Below are 16,748 nucleotides of genomic sequence, written 5' to 3'. Positions count from 1 at the left end.
TAAGAGCAGACTGACCCAACGATTCTATAAGCAAGAGGTGTTAAATGCATATTGTTTTCACCAAACTAGTCCTGCTTTTAGGAACTCCTCATAGGAGTCCTAAAGCCCTTCTAGAAGCTTATGTAAGCCACATCAGTTACAGTGAAAGCAAGTAAAGCTACCTGCATAATGCAGTAACCTGAACCAGCTCAGGCAGCAGCAGTAACTCACATCATGCATATTTATCAAGGTTAACATGCAGTGTAGATACATCTCCAATGGTCACTATGTTTATCAAAGGAAACACACTGGCTTTCCAAATATTCTATGTGTTAGCTATTTTACCCCAAAATACGCTTACTGTACGTCTCTTTGTCATAACTTACATCTCCATTTTAAGTGAAATGTGAAGGAAACCTACCAGATTAACCATTCCTTCCAAGAAAGAAACCTTTTAATACTGACAGCTTTCCCTCAAAGCCTTTGGATGCTCTCTATCTGTTTAACCTTGGAGTTTCCCCTTTCCTTAATACTCCAAAGCACCCTGTAGCAGGCAGGAGCACAAGACTGCGCTCAGTTTTCACACTTCCCCTGTTAAATACAGCATCATAGCATAGACTTCCGAAATGTACACTTCCAAACTGCCAGGGGCAATGACAGCAAAGGGCTTCAGAGCAACTATTTTAGTCCTTTGAAGTGATTAGATATGTTTCCAGACAAAGTCAGTTTAGAGAAAGACAGTGTTCCAATGTTTGACAAACAAAAAATAAACAAAACCAAAACAGTTCTCTAGTAAACACAGACATAAACTAACTGAAAAGCAGAGTATGCAGTCCTACACTATTTTAGCTAACAGTTTTAAAGTTCAATCTTATAATCAAGTAACACTGGCAATACTTTGTTACTATGGTATATATACTTTGTTATTTAAATAATATATATTTAGATTAATAAATCTTCTATTTACATAAATTTAGTATCCTTTACTATAAATAAAAATACATAAAGAATTAAATAATATTTATTGCCCCAAACTAGAATGTTCAGCGGCAATTTATTTTTATACATGTATGCATATGCACCCAAAAAGCAGGTCTAAAGTTTTCACAAGACTAGTAAATCTTCGAATATCAGTACCCAGGGTTAAAACTACAAAAATAAAATACTACAACTAAGCACAGATCATAGGTAGGCCAGTGCAATCTCACAGACTGACATTTAATCCTCCTTCCCCACCCAAACCTATCTTATTCTATCCCAACAACAGGCCAGATTTATGATGGGTTTTGATGAAAATCTGGTTACATCCAAGTACTCTTTTAAACTTAAGACAAGCTCTAGACTGCACTTGCCTCCCTCCTTTCCTCACAACTAGCAGTGAAAACCAGTAGTAAAAAATCTCCCTTCTCATTTTCCAATTTATTTAAAACACTGTACTTGCATACTAAGAACAGAAGACAGCTTTGTAAGCCAACAGAACTTTCCTTGTCTTCCAGTCTGGTTTCTTTGGGGTTTTTTTTAAATGATGCTAGCTGACTAATGCACAGACAGGCTGGCAATTCAAGCAAGACAAATAACTTGCAACTACCTCCAGCAAATCACTGAACAACCTTTTTCCTAAAGAAAATTCAGGCCTTCCACGAAGCACATTGCGCTTTCAATCTTTTGAGAACAGTACATCCAGTCAAGCCAGCAGAACCAGAACTACCAACATACCAATTATAACTTCAGCCCATACCTGCAGCCTAACTCTGCAGCTATGGACTTTTTTACAGCTATGCTGAGTTACAGCCTAGATCTCTACACACAGCATTTAACGAAGTTACCCAAAATGTTGACATTTCGTGTTTTAAGGAATGCCTCTGCTAAAAGACTCGTTACTGGATTGCTTAAGGTCTGACAGAGAAAACTTTTATATTTCACTTTGACAAGACAATCCGGAGAACACATTGAGTAATTTTAACTGACAACCTACTTAATTACAAGTTCCTGAGCGATTACTCAGAATTTAACAGCTGTTCCAAATGTGGAGTTTTTATCTGGGAGGGTGCGGAACAAAAAATTTCAGACATTTCACCAAGATTTTTATCTGCTTCTTCATGAGATTTTTATCTATTAAAAAGAGATGTGCACTTTTCGCAGCCTAAATTATCTCTTGACGTCGTTTCCGTATCTTTCACATCTGCTGCTGTTCAATATTGGGTCAGTCAGCCTAATTAAACAACGGACCTGCACTGGCTGCCAAAGCAAAGAGGATGGCATTCAATATATTTACAGAAAATTGCTCTTTGTCAAATAGCCCATCTTTTGATAAAGTTTATCAGTTAAATAGAGGTGAAAAGGCTTGCTCTGCAGTTTATCAGGTCAGTAATGGCAGTAACTAATGTTTGCCTAACCTAAAAGCTATGTTTTGGCACCACAAGCAAACTTAGCATGATAGTGCTGTTCAACAGATGTTTTTCAAGTCAGGGAACTTGCAATTTCCACAGCTCAATTAAAGTGGAAAAAAACCAGCTTATTTCACTCCATGAATTATGACTTTTGATACTTTTTCCCTTCTTAAAAAAATAAGGATAATTAATCACCAGACTATTACACAACTGGACTTCTTTAGTGGTAATCCAAGCTGTGGACTAGAACTCTGGCAGATGCTCCACAACGCTTTTTGGATACATATATATACATACATACACACACACACACACACACACACGAAACAGGAATTTCAAGCACAAGGACTTTGCAATTTGTATTGTTCCCTCCTTCAGCTCCTCCTTTTGCATCAGTACAATACTTATACCAGATTCCACGGAGGATTTCATTTTTACAAAAACTGAATAAGAATCACTACAATATAAAAGATTAAATTCCTACCTTGTCCTTCAAGATGCAACTGCTAAAACGCAGAACATGATTTACAGAACAACAAAACATATAAAGATATGATACTGCTAGTAATAGTTTCAGGTTCATTATTAAGGCACCAGTCATTAAAATATGAGGTTACAACTGTCCAGCTGTACTGGACCGTAGTACTGTTTAGGATCTTCATCAGTGACATGGACAGTGGGATTTGAGTGCCACCCTCAGCAAGTCTGCAGTTGACACCAAGCTGAGCAATGTGGCTGACACAAATGAAGGGAGGGATGCCATCCAGAGGGATCTAGACAAGCTCATGAAATCAGCACACGTGAACCTTGTAAGATTCAACAAGGCCAAGTGCAAGGTACTGAACCTTGGTCAGCACAACCCCCTGTATCAATACAGGCTGAGGGATGAAGGGATTGAGAGCAGCCCTGCTGAGGATGACTTGGGATATTGGTGGATGAAAAGCTGAACATGAGCCAGCAAAGTGCACTCACAGCCCAGGAGGCCAACTGTATCCTGGGCTGCATCGAAAGAAGCGTGATCAGCAGGTTGAGGGAGGAGATTCTGCCCCTCTACCCTGTTCTTGTGAGACCCCACCTGGAAAACTGCCTTCAGGTCTGGGAGCCCCAGCATAAAAAGGACATGGGCCTGTTGGAGTGAGTCCAGAGGAAGGCCACAAAGATGATCAGAGGGATGAAGCAACTCTCCTATGCAGAAAGGCTGAGAGAGCTTGCATTGTTCAGCCTGGAGTACAGCAGGCTCCACAGAGACCTTATTGCAGCCTTTCCGCACTTAACAGTGGCCTACAGGAAAGATGGGGACAAACTCTTTAGCAGGGCCTGTTGTGATAGGACAAAAGGTAATGGTTTTAAACTCAAAGAGGGCAGATTTAGACTAGATATAAGGAAGAAAAATTTTACTATGAGGGTGGTGAAACACTCAAATAGGTTGCTCAGAGAGATGGTAGATGCCCCATCCCTGGAAACATGCAAGGTCAGGTAGCACAGGACTTAGAGCAACTTGACCTAGTCGAAGATGTCCTTGCTCACTGGAGGAGGGGTGGATGAGATGACCTTTAAAGGTCCCTTCCAACTCAAACTATCCTATGATTCTACGAAAGCTGCAAGGGCTGCAACCCGCAGGTGTTAGTCACTCTGTCTAAAACAGGGATCTTAAAGAAGTTGTCACCATACTACAGATAACCATCTCCAACTAAGAGATACACACACCCAAGTCACTAAATAACTATCTTCTGTCCACTTGCATAATTAGCCACTGATCCCATTAACACTTGTGGATAATCACTTATTTACCTGAGAACTTACCAAGATTCAGACAAAACTATGTATTTATAAACCTAGACCAAAGACAGACATGCTTTAGTAGATGTCAAAGTGTTTACAGTAAAAACAAAAACTGTTGCTTCAAAACTTTAGCCTCTAAGGAAGTTATGAAAAGTCTACTGAAAGCACAGTTGCACCTGCGTGGCAGCCACACTCTTGACAGGAGTAACAGTGAGATGAACTGCTGCCTATACAGTTCCTATACAACTGGTTCCTTTACAGTTGAATCTGGCTTGCATGCAAAAGCAAAATTAACTTTAAATGACATCTCCAGAATTCATCTCTGTCCTTAAAAAAAAAGAGTGCTACCACTTCCTTGCCATTCTAAGTAAAGAGAAACAAATAAAAAACCCCAACCCAAACCCAGACCAACACACTTCCATCAACCATTTGCTATATTCCATATACTAGTACTCATCAGTATTGCAGTTTAGCTATACTTTAAAAATCAGGGTTGCTCACATTTTGCTCCTCTCTCTCACCCTCATAAGGCCTTTAAAATTTAGAAATAGCTTATACTTAGATAAACTGTATTTGATCCTACTACTGTTCAGTATAAGATGCAAGAACAATGCATACTTACACTGAAAGTAAAAGTGAACAATACACAGATTGAAAGTAAAAGTAAACACTAATAAATATTATACAAGTTTATAACTTAGGACTGTACTGTGTTATTCTATTGTAACTATTTAGGCGTGGACATATAGAAATGATTGCATTTTAATCCACAGCCTTCACTAATCATAACTACCAGTGTGTGACCAGTCTCAGTTTAAGCTCAAATATTTTTCCTTTCCAAAAGGAAAGGAAATTTCCAGTTTCAGGTGGATGTACAGAGTGAAGACTGGATAGCAGGGATTAGGAGGTGGTGGAAAATATTCAGGAAAAAAAAAAAATACACGGAAGGATCTGGTTATGCAATGGGATACTAGTTATTTCATCAGTCACAGGCCTCATCATTTATTCTCTCTATGAGGAGTTAAACTGTTCTACATTTCTGTATACTTTTTGCACAAAACATTTTAGGTTTTCACTTGTAACTCCCACACTCTGTAGATGAGGACTGTCAGGCAAGCAAAGAAGCAAGAAAACTTAGTGCTGCCTTCTGACACCGTAGGTTATCCCAGTATCCTAGAACCACAACTTTACATGCAAATAGGAGGGAAAAAAAACACAAACCCCAAAACAAACAAAACAAGGAAAGCCTAAAAAGGACTATTGTCTTCCCCGCTGGGCCCACAAGCCATCTGCCAAAAACAGCTCAAATATTATATACTTCTGGATGGCAAAGCACTGGAATCAGCAGAACACAGACTGGTCTGACTTAGCTGTCAGTTTAGAACTTTTCTTCCAAACCCTGTCTTAATACAGCAGCGACGTCCACATGCAATGCACCATTTACAAATGCTTAAGGAAGATTTTCATAATTCGGCATCAAGAAAAGTAAGAACGAAGGTATCCAGCAGCCTGGCTAACATGTGACCAGGAATTCCTGCAGAGCCAGAACTGAAAAGAAACTGTTTCCAGTTTTTCACTTGTTCATAACTACATGCTACATGTCATATCTCCTTGTTCATTCTGCAGTAAGGCTCAAAGAATCAGCATTTGACTTTCAAATACACCCTTTTGTCAAAAGCCAAAAATGACTTAAAGTGTATAACTGGTTGTGACTACATAGCTTTACCAGACATACTAGAAATGACAGGATTTCCCTAACTGATGCTAGCTGTAGGAAGCTGTTATAAAAGCTCAGGTTAAGATCATGTTACCCCTATAATATGTTACCTTTTCAGCATTATCAGAACCCCCTCATAGTTGGCACACTTGTTTTTAATGGTACTTTCTGTATTTCTTATTGAAAACATAAGTACAACCTTTATAAACCACACCTGCTTCAGACACAGCTGAACAATTTGTTTCAAAATGTTACATATAGAGCTAATTCAAAGACTTCATATACATTGAACAATTGTATAACTACAATAATCATAATACACATATAATGGTGTATTGTATTGTACATAGTTATGTAACCTGACTTGCATGTATTTTTTAAAGGATTTTGACAGCAGAAATTATAAGTGATACCTTTAAAGAAGATTATATCTCACTGAAACAAAAGGCCTGAACAAAGCTGAGCAGCTAAGACATTTAGTGAAGAACAAGAAGAGAGCTTCTTTTCCTGCCTGCCATGCTGAAATAGAAGTTCATGCTAAAAGAAAACCAACCCAAAACCACAACTCAAAAGCAGAACTATTGACGAGCTAAGGGCTGCAGCCTTCCCAGCTGGCTTTGTGGAATCTTTTCAAGACTTCCTCTTAGCATCAGGGTAACAGAGACTTTGCTCACTGTTAAAACAAGGTATTCCTTTATTGGTCTTATTTCCTCTGTCTTTTGCTTTTTATATCTAGGCAATAAGCATAGCAAAGCCTGGGAAAGTGACTTCAGTTTAGACTTTAATTAGGCTGCCCCATAAGCAGCACAAAGAAGATGCAAGGCTGCCTACAGGAAAGCCATGGGGCAAGCTCTGAACACACACAAAGGAGATACGTCTTCATGGGGATTGCAGTCAAGCTGTCAAACTTCACGTAAAAGGTTATCAGCTACTAAGTGTAGCCAGGTTCAAAGAAGCAAGGGACAGACTGTCAGACTGAGAAGTGAGAAATGAACAGGACTTCTTCAAGAGCTGCATGATGCTGAGGACTAGCAGAATGCTAGAGAGCCATCAATCCATTTACCTTGTCATTATACTCTGTCCCTGTTTTCAGCCACTGGTCATCACAAACTGGAGCTGATACACTTGTCCCTGACCAATTTTGCAAACAGTATTTCAGGTTCCTAACGAAGGAATATTAAGTTCATAAATACATACAGTCTTATTCTATTACCTGCATGTACCTTTGTCACGTAGAGACATATCAGTACCTCTTGGCACAGGGTCACATGCTGTAGCACCTATTAATATTTGTGGCGTTATCCATCCCCTAGCCGCACTAGATGCAGACATGAAGACAGCGCTGCTAAACTTCCCGGGCAGAACTACACGCAATGTACACTGCCTTAAATAATTAACGTGGGATGACACAGCTTTCACTTCCATAGGAAAACACCTTTTATGCAAGTAGCAGCGCTAGAAAAAGCCACACTAACGCACGCTGGCTCCGAGCTCCGAACTAAGACACGGGCACGGCCGCATGCGGAAGGGACGCCGAGCCCGGTGAAAGCAGCTCAAGGCGCGGCAGGACGCGAGCAGCGGCAAGGGCAGCGCCGAGCGGCACACGCGCTCCTCAGGCCACATGTCTGCTCGAGCTTCCTCCCCGCTCCCGGCCCGCCCTCCGTGCCCCGCGGCACCCCGCCGGGCCGGACAGCCCCGCACCGCAGCTGCCCGCAGCCCGCAGCGGCAGGCCCGCGGGAGAACCGATGCCGGCGCCCTCGCACCTGCCGAGCGGCGGCCCCCGCGCCCCGCCCGGCCCCCTCCCGCAGGCACCACGCGTGCGACTGGCAGGCGGCGCTCACATGGCGCCTCCGCATCCCGGCCCGGCCCCGCCGTCCCCCTCGCACTCACTTCTCCCCCCCGCTGCCGCCTCCGGCCAGCTCCTTGCCGCCGCCGTGGTTATTGTTGTGGCCGCTGTCGGCGGGGGGCTCGCCGGGGGTCGGCGACGGCGCCTGCGCTCCCTTCCCCGGTTCCTCCAAGGCTCCCTCCGAGCGAGTGCACAAACCCCTCGCCGAAGGCGGCGGCAGCAGCAGCCCCGGGCAGCCGCGGCGGGGGACGGGCGGGCTCGCTCCAAAGGCAGCCAGCGGCGCCGGGCGGCGCCCGGTGCCGGCAGCGGTACCCGAGCCGCTGCCCCCGGCCTGCCCCGGCGGCCCGAGCAGCAGCAGCTCCCGCAGCAGCGCCGACCGCCACAGCCGCATCATGCTGCGCCACTTCCCTCCGCCGACTGCTCCGCACCGCCGGCCTGCGGCGCCTCTCGCGCCCCACCGCGCCCGCCCCCCCGCTCACCCCATTGGCAGAGGCCTCGTAACTGTCAGGCACACTGCGCGCTCATTGGTCGGCACGGACGCCACTCCAGCCGAGGCCACGCCCCCCGGCGCAGGACGAGCCTCCCGCGGGCAGCCTAGGTCCCGGCGCGCGAGGCCGGCGGCGCAGCGAGGGGGGTTGGGAGGAGGCGGGAGAGGCGCGCGGCGCGGGGGGGGGGGCCGGTGCAGCGGGAACAGCGCCCCCTAGCGGGCGGCCCCGCTGAGGGGAGCGGCGGGGCGCGGCGGGCCCCGCGCCGCGGTGAGCGCACCCTGCTCCGCCGCCTCCATCTTTTACCGGCCCCGGCTCCTGAGAGAGGGAGGGCCCGGGCCGCGGCGGGGAAGGGGAGCGAGGTGAGGCCGGCACCTGCGGGCAGCCGGGCGCGCCCGGGTATCCCCGCGGGCCTCGGGGCGGTGCTTCCCGCCCTCTGGGACGTGTAAGGCGGCGGGGCGGGGGGGGGGGGGTGGTGTCAGAAGCAGGCCGGGCTCCCGCGGGGTCAGGTTTAGGTTGCCATGGAAAAGGGTGATTTACTTTTTCCCCCCAATCTCATGTTTTTCACTACGAAGCGCATCGCCTCGCCCGGGCCTGTGGAGCGGAGCGGCAGGCACGCCGGCCCCACCGTCAGGCCCTATAGGGAAGGGCTGGAGCTCATTAGAAATGCCGTTAAGGGGACTAGGAGTTTCCAAGCTCTTGGGACCAATTTAGGCCCGGTAACGGGTTTCCATGCATTTGCAACAGAAGCGGAATGGTGTAGCTACATGTCGAAACTTGTCGGAGGCCAAAGCATACAACTTTAAAAGCAAACCAAGAAGCAAAGCACCTGGTCGAACTGGGTGCAGCTGCTCTCCTTGTTCACATCATCAAACATTAATCGGAGTGTGAAAATTCTGCTCCTGCTCATCTACAGGTCTCAGTTTGGGAACCACCGACCCATAGTGATGCAACACCAAAGGCCAAAGTGGGAAGACTGGCAGAAAATAACTGTAAGGCTTCAGCACAGGGTATAAACGTCACTCCTTACATATAGTTAAGCTTCTGTCACAGCATCTCAGCATGCTGCTTGCCAGTATACAGCATCTTGAAGTGATGGATTTCGCAGTTACTCGGTGAAATTCTTTGCTCACATAACCAATTGCTAAATTTGTCCTAGATGAGTGCAAATCTATATTAGTAAATTGTACCCATTATGGGTAACAGTAGAAGAGGAGCCCTGCTGCCATCCTAATTCATCAGTAATGCCAACACGGAAACCAGTATTGAAATCGTCGCTAGTTTTCTCACTTCAGGAGCCATCATTTTGTGAGAAAAAATGTAAATACATCTGGAGTACTGAGCCTATTACTGCGAAATTTCCTTGTGAACAATTTTTTCCCCATGCATGGTGGTTTATTTCTTTCGGTATGTTTATTATAGGAGAGGTTGGAGGTGGAGAAGTTGTAGTTCTGAGTTAAGATAATCTTGCTGCACATTTTATTGGGAATCTTTTACTCTGAAGATCCTGATATTTTAGTTTCCACCACACACCCTCCTCCCAGATTGAATGTTTCAGCTGTCTGGGCATCTTTAATTGCTCTTAAATAAAACACAGAGGGGTTTTTGTTACCCATTTTCCATGCACTCCGAGTTTGAGACAATCACTACTAATAGATATCAAGAATAGCCCTTGCTTATACTTACACAGCAGCACAAATGCCCACAGGAGTTCCCTATGCTAATAAATTGTCACAACAGCCATGAGGGTTTTTGGAAGCAGATTTAAAGATAGCTGATAATCTATGCCTATAAAATGAGCCTCAGCGCACTGATGGCTTTCCTTCCCACTGAACAAGGAAACTTGAAATATCCGTGTGGGATGTGTAATCCTGTACTGCAGTTACTTCACATACAGAAATGCAAAGTACCTACAGTTCTCACATACTTATTACATTACCCATTATATTTCCTGGAACTAATTCTGGATTTCCATTTGCCAAGTCTTTTTGGCAAGCCAGTAACTGCCTCTTTTGTCCCACTACCCAATAACAATAAATTTCTCATGTTTTAAGTTTTGTTATATAAAAGAAAGATAGAACTTTTTCAAGCACCTTTTCCATTCTCTCTACATGGGCTACTGCTGAGGACCAGACAGCAAGTATGCTTCCAGTCTGTGCATTTGGTCACTAGTTGAACACAGTTCTGCAGACACTTACAGACATCCTGCTGACTTTTAGCGCCAAGGTGATATTTTTGGTGTGACAGCTGTGCTCTTTCACAAGCCAGCTGTTTAGCAATGACCTGGTTCAAAAACTTGTGTAGTTTCTTATACTGTAGGGGCAGGGGGAGAAGAGGAAGAATGCAAAATGTAAAGATCTGGATCTTTCCTTTCAGCACTCTGGCTTCTGTTCAAAACAGTGCAGATAAGGTTGTGGGAAGGAAAGGAAAAAAGTACTACATTAACAAAAACACTTGCCTCTCATGGCAGCACCCTGCGTTACATTCTTGACCCTACATGAACTCTTCAATTTTACTCATTTCCTTTCTCCCCCCCCACCCCTCGCCCCCCCCACCTTTGCATGCTACTGCCTAGTTCCTTTATTTAACCTTTCAGTAGCATCTTCAGTATTCTCCCAACACAAACATTCTTCAATTAAGCTTTTTTTAAAGCTCACTTCAAGAAATTAATCCTCAACTTCTCTCCCTGGAAATTCCCTTTTCTGTGAGGGCAGAAAAGGCAAGTTGCTCTCTGAGTGGAACTGCAAATACACAGCTCAGGAACAATGCAAAATGATAAATATAGTTTCAGATTCACAAAGTTCAAGGGCAGCAGTGACTCACTCCCTATTCTGAGAACTTTTACTGCATATTTCAGGCCATCACTCCGTGCTCCTATTATGACTAAGCCTGAGAAATACCACCCAGTGATTCCCCTCCTCCCAAAGATGCAGGTATACTAGAGGGTCTTAATTTAAAGATTTTTTTTTTTTTCTTTTTAAACTGACTCTTATTTTTGTTTTGATCCAGATGTTGGACCAGGCTTTCCCATACCTCTGTGAAACTCTCTTCAGACTTTCTTCTCACACAGGATGATATTGGTTGTCTCTTTGGAAAGAGAAGACAGGCCATCTGCTCTGCCATTCTGTGTTCCACACAGTATCCCAAGGAAACAGAAAATGACAAAAATGGTTTCCAACAAAGTGCAAAGAAATTTGAAATTAAAATTCCATGTAGCTTTTCTTTTGAGTTAGTTACACAACTGGCAGCTACCATAAGCTGATGATTCTCTTTTTAATTTCTACAACTATACATGTACTTTTGTAAAACAAAAATGATGAGAATTTAAGACATTGCGGTTCTTCTGTAAAGAAAAAAAGTGGATCCTTTAAACAGGCATTATTAAGTATTTCCCCTAAGCTGTATTGTAGTGAAATATTCCTAGTGCATGCCTCTAAAAATAATCCATATTTCAGAGGATATTCTTTCTAAAAGGGGCACAGTAGTACTAATCTTCTAGAAGAAAGGGCTCTGAAAAGCAGGTGGAAAGAGGTCTTCCCAGTTCAAGCACATACACTGGTAACAGCTTTCAGGAAGGTTAAATCCTCCCATCAGATAGGCAGGGCAGATCTCAGATAAGCAGCAGAAATTAAGGATTATCTTGACTACAACACGAACTGTTTACTTTGCCATTTTAAATGGTTGTGTTGGCTCCATTTCATTTGTTGCTGGGTAATGCTTTCCAAAAGAGGACTGAGGACCAGACACCACAATTTATACTCTATTCACAGTAATCCTACTGACTCTAGCAGCAGCTCCTAAAAATAACTTTTTCTTTTGTAAGGCTAACTTGCTGCACATTTGGGTTACATTCTGATATTGATTCAAATGAAAAGTGCTCAGTGACAGGAAACTTTCCCTGTTGGATTGTATCAAGGATACAGTGTAGCTTCCTCTGAGTATAGAAACATAAGCAGTAAATAAAGTTACTGTTTCGTCTAAAAAAATGAAGGCTTGAATGTTGAGGCATAACAGCTCAGAAAGCTAACAAGGAGTAAAATATTCAGAGGAAAAATTTACCTGGAAAGTGGTAGCTGAGGGAGTGACCCTCAAGTGACAAGCAGTAGAAAAAAACATCAAAATCATCTTCCCCATGTAGTGCGTCAATGAGACCACAGCTCATTTGTCATCACTCTCATTCCAGGCAAATAGGGACAGTGAGGAATTAATTCAAAGAAAGGGAACAAAAATATGTGGACAATTTGCTGAGACTGAAATGAAGAGAGACTACAAGGGCCTGGGACATTCCTAACATGATTAACAGAAAATACATGATGTTTTCTAGTGTATACTACAGAGCGAGCAAACAATAGAAGTAGGTTTATTGAAGATGATCTGCAAAGACTGGCATAATTTTTTCCTGTTACTCTTACTTGTTAACTTGCTTCCTTTCATCTTCACCAGTGAGACAGCACCATCACTCCTCCTGCACATTATCAGTTATAACACTCTTCAGGTATAAAATTCTTCACACATCAGAACATTCACCTTCAGAAAACAACAACTTACCTACCCAAGAACTATTTTCTGCTGTACCCAGCACACTGCATGCTATAATATACCTAAATCATAGCATTCCAAATTCCATGCATTCCACCCACAATCATATTTAATGCTTAATTCTGGATAACGTTTGTCAAACTTTAGTCCAGGTTTTGATAGTACAGAAGGCCAGGGAGTGGAAGCAAACCTGGATCTTCTGTTCATGTTCCCGATCCTCAAATATTAGCCTTGGTAACCTTGTGCTAACAAACAGAAACAAGGGACAACATCATCTGCTGCTCCATTGTATCCCAGACGTCTAAGCTGAGCATGCATGAGAGAGCCTGGGAGCTCAGCGAATTGAGTCCGTGAACACGTGTAGCTGCTTTTGAGAATGGACACGTAAAATTGCTGCCTGCATTTAAGCAAAGGTCAGAGCACTTAGGCTGGCTTGTCATAGGATGGCTGGGGTTGAAAAGGACCTTATGGTCATCTAGTTCTAAGCCCCCTGCCATGGGCAGGGATGCCTCACACTAGATCGTGCCACCTAAGGCCCTGTCGGCAATGGCTGGCTGATATTGACAACTGCATGTACCACCCCAGTCCTTAAGTGATGGAGATGACAGTGTTCTGTGGCCACACCTCATCCTGAGCTGACTGCATTCAGCTCTGACTTCCAGCACCTTACAAAAAGGCACTTGGAGAGATGCAGTCTTTCAAGCAAAGACATGCAAGTGCATCCAATGTAATGGTTCCATGTAGGAAAAACCCTCTCTTACACATCTGGTTTTGCCCCTTCACAAATTGAGGTTGAAGTTATTTGTGGGTATGTAGAAGCTTAAGTTTACAAGGACATTCAGGCTTAGGAGCAGAGCTGCCCATCCCGGAGAAAAACAAAACAAGGTAAAATGTCAAGCAAGCAAAACAAGCAGTCAAACTGCAATGGAAACTGTCTCATTGTAAGTGGTAATCCAAATAGTTTGTTTCCCACCTCCAGAAGCTCCTCCGGAGTACACAGAAACCACCCTGAGTGCAGGGAATAACGGTAGCACCAACAAAACCCTGCTACCTCTGAAATGGAAAACTAATCAGCAAAACCACACATTTCTTTCTGCCCTCATATTTTTTGGCACCTTCTCATTTCTCAGCCTTCCTTTGCAACCACCCTGAGTTATGAGTCTCCTTGCAAGCTGCAAGACTGTTTAAGTCTCCTGTTGACTTAAAAACAAACAGCTCCCGAAAGACTAATGGCAAAACATCCGATGTTTTTAATTCTTGAAGGATGTAACCTTGAAAGAGATTTCCCTCCCACCTCGTCTAATCCTGCCTTTATAAATACCTAACTTTTTTAAGGAGGTGATAGGGAGAAGGCAAGGAAGCATAACAAAGCAGATACTCTTCATACCCGTGGGCGAGCCTACCTGTTCCCGGTGACTGTGGACATGCTACCAGCAGCACTTCCAGTAGCACACAATGTACCATCACACTCCAAGGGTATTTAATATTTAAACAAAGACTTGTGAGCTGTTCCACAACAGTAGCCCAATGGGGACCGAAGACCTGCAAAACCGGATTCATAGATTAAAAAATAATAATAATAAAAATAATAGAGCAATCAAGGTTGTGAATTAGCCTGGATTAAGCATGTGGTTTTGCTAATAACCAGTTCTTAAATGTGTATGTGTTCCTCCTAACTTCCAAGACTATAAACATTCAAAATATTTGTAATTAAGGTATTTTTGGTGCATTTGAAACATTTGTGAAAGCACAAGATTTGTGCTTTGTTAAAGTAAATTGCAGTCACAGAACATCTTCATATCATCTTCAACTGCTCCATATTGCTCCAACTGTTCAGACAGGGCTTGAAACAACTCTCACAGAAGTCAAGAGTTGATGGAAAAACACACAAGAAAAGAAAAAGAAAGATCTATTTTTTATATAGTATTTTTTAGCCTTCAGCATAGTTTCCATAGCAGTATTAAACCAAACTATTTGGGATTTTGCCTCAACTACTGGCTTGTGCTGTTGCAATTCAGAGCATTTCTAACATTACATGATGTTAGAATTCCACGATTTCTGGTGGCAAAGTCACTCATTTCCATGCACATGCCATGGCTTGTCACCCACAAGTTGTTCTGACACAACTATCGAATTGGGTCACACTAAACTGTATGAGGCAACCTGGGTTAAAAACTGATGAGTGATAATTCTCCACTTTGAGAAAGAGGAGTTTCACACAATAAATCTGTGGAAGATGTCTTGAAGAGCTTTCAATTAGACATGCCATAGGAATAGCATTAGCCAAGAAGCATTGATAATTTTGTTTCTACCTGTATACTTGGCCTTGCACCACACGAAGGTGATGTTGTCAGACAACAGTGTTCACAGCCTTCCTGTCACAAACAATTTTTAAATGATGATCAAGTGCTTGGATATTATGAACATTTAAAGTTTCACCTGGTTGCCTGATCAATGAACAGAGCTTTGTGCAATTAGATATCCTTATAATAAATCATGAAGCCAAACTAGTTGCCTGTCTGGATAATACAGTCATATTGATTTTAGGAGGAGATAAAAGCAGCTCTGGAATTACTAGAACATCCCTTATTCTGTCACATACTTGCACACAAAGTAACCTTTAATACCCGACAATAATCATCCAAGCCATTGCAGGCCTAATTTGAGCACAGATCTAACAAAGCCTACCAGCAGTTCATTTGATAATGATTTTATTTCCCTTCAGGCTCTTTGCCATATATGCTATGTTAGACTAAACCTTCATTAGATACTTGAGGATTAGCCCTGCTAAAACAGAGTCAGAAGAACAGTGGAATAGCTAAGCAACAAGACCAGAAGCAGGCTGTGGTATTCTTTGTGGATATTTTGGGCTAAATGGACTTTAACACAACAAATGAAAATGGAACTATGTTGAGTATTTTGGGACAGAAGGCATGCAGAATAGACACATGTAATTATTCATGTATTTATGGTTAGGAAAACATCATCCAGTCACCTTTCTATTTCCTCCCCAGCTTTGACTTAGTGCATCATGTCTGCAACAGAATTACAGAGTTTAAAGATAGGCACTGTTTTTCTCATTAGCCATGGTTGATCAAGAAGTTATGTTTTGTTTATTTCTTGGACTTTCATTATGTGTATTCTGATGCAGTTCTTTTATTCAGATTATCTCACCTTGTGCACTTCTGCAAGCTTTTCTTCTGGTTAGCTGTTTTCTAAGTTGTATCTCTTTGTCTTTCGATTGATATACTTTAATAGAGCATGGTCTAGAAAAGCAGTTCAAATAGTGACTCAGTTTTGTTTTACCTGTTAGTTACATTGTTTGATATGTCAACATATTTTATTAGTATTAAAGGTGAAATTCAGAGTTGAATAAAACTCAAGCAGTACAATGTATTGGCTCTTTACACAGCAGTGTGATTGAAGAGAAAGGTAATAACTGTTTGGTGTGGCTTACTTAATCTACCTTGGTGTAAAGCCAAATAAATTTCACTGTCTGAAATAAAAAGTAATTCTTAAACTACCTGTAGTTGTTAATGATTACTAGAACTGGAAATAATCAATCAACATTCACGTGCTAGTGAGTAATAATCTTCTAGAAACATCCTGAATATAGAGATTATACTCTATTTTAACAGCTAACAAAGAAAAGGTGAATTTACATCTCAGTACTAATTTGCCTAATGAGAACCATTAACTTATGAAGTTAATGAACCGATACATCCACCAGCTCAGTCCAATGACCCTGTACTTTGGGAAAAGCTGAAGGATGTGTGTGGTGGAATGCTGCTGACCATTTCCTGGGGATTTGGCTGGGTTCTGAGTGCCTGGTGAATAGCATTCAGCCCTGCTCAGGATAGGCAGTTGTTTGGAAAAAGAAAAACACGAGGAATGGTGCTCTTCCCACACAGTAGTTCTGAAAAAAGGCTGCTGGCATTTTTTCTCATCCCTGAATAGACTGCACACAATTGGCTCCAACACCGTCCATTAAACATTATAGGGAGAAGAAA

At 42.9% G+C, this 16,748-nt stretch overlaps 1 protein-coding gene and 1 long non-coding RNA gene across 3 annotated transcripts in view; one reads left to right on the top strand and one right to left on the bottom strand.

Moving 5' to 3' along the window:
- GLS (glutaminase) overlaps nucleotides 1-8,139 on the bottom strand; it is a 64,476-nt gene extending 56,337 nt beyond the window's left edge. For both annotated transcript variants that reach the window (XM_065669934.1, XM_065669936.1), the window contains exon 1: nucleotides 7,759-8,139. In XM_065669934.1, coding sequence (XP_065526006.1) covers nucleotides 7,759-8,108 — 350 coding nt within the window. In that variant the 5' untranslated portion in view covers nucleotides 8,109-8,139. The remainder of the gene's footprint in view (nucleotides 1-7,758) is intronic.
- Nucleotides 8,140-8,519: 380 nt separating this feature from the next.
- LOC136009742 (uncharacterized) lies at nucleotides 8,520-11,379 on the top strand. The gene is made up of 3 exons (XR_010610636.1): nucleotides 8,520-8,561; nucleotides 9,116-9,191; nucleotides 11,209-11,379. It is a non-coding gene; the product is annotated as an uncharacterized LOC136009742 (long non-coding RNA).
- The last annotated feature ends 5,369 nt before the right edge of the window (nucleotides 11,380-16,748 follow it).

Source organism: Lathamus discolor, chromosome 3, assembly GCF_037157495.1.
Source record: "Lathamus discolor isolate bLatDis1 chromosome 3, bLatDis1.hap1, whole genome shotgun sequence".
NCBI lineage: Eukaryota > Metazoa > Chordata > Aves > Psittaciformes > Psittacidae > Lathamus > Lathamus discolor.
This window is presented reverse-complemented; position numbering and strand designations above follow the sequence as displayed.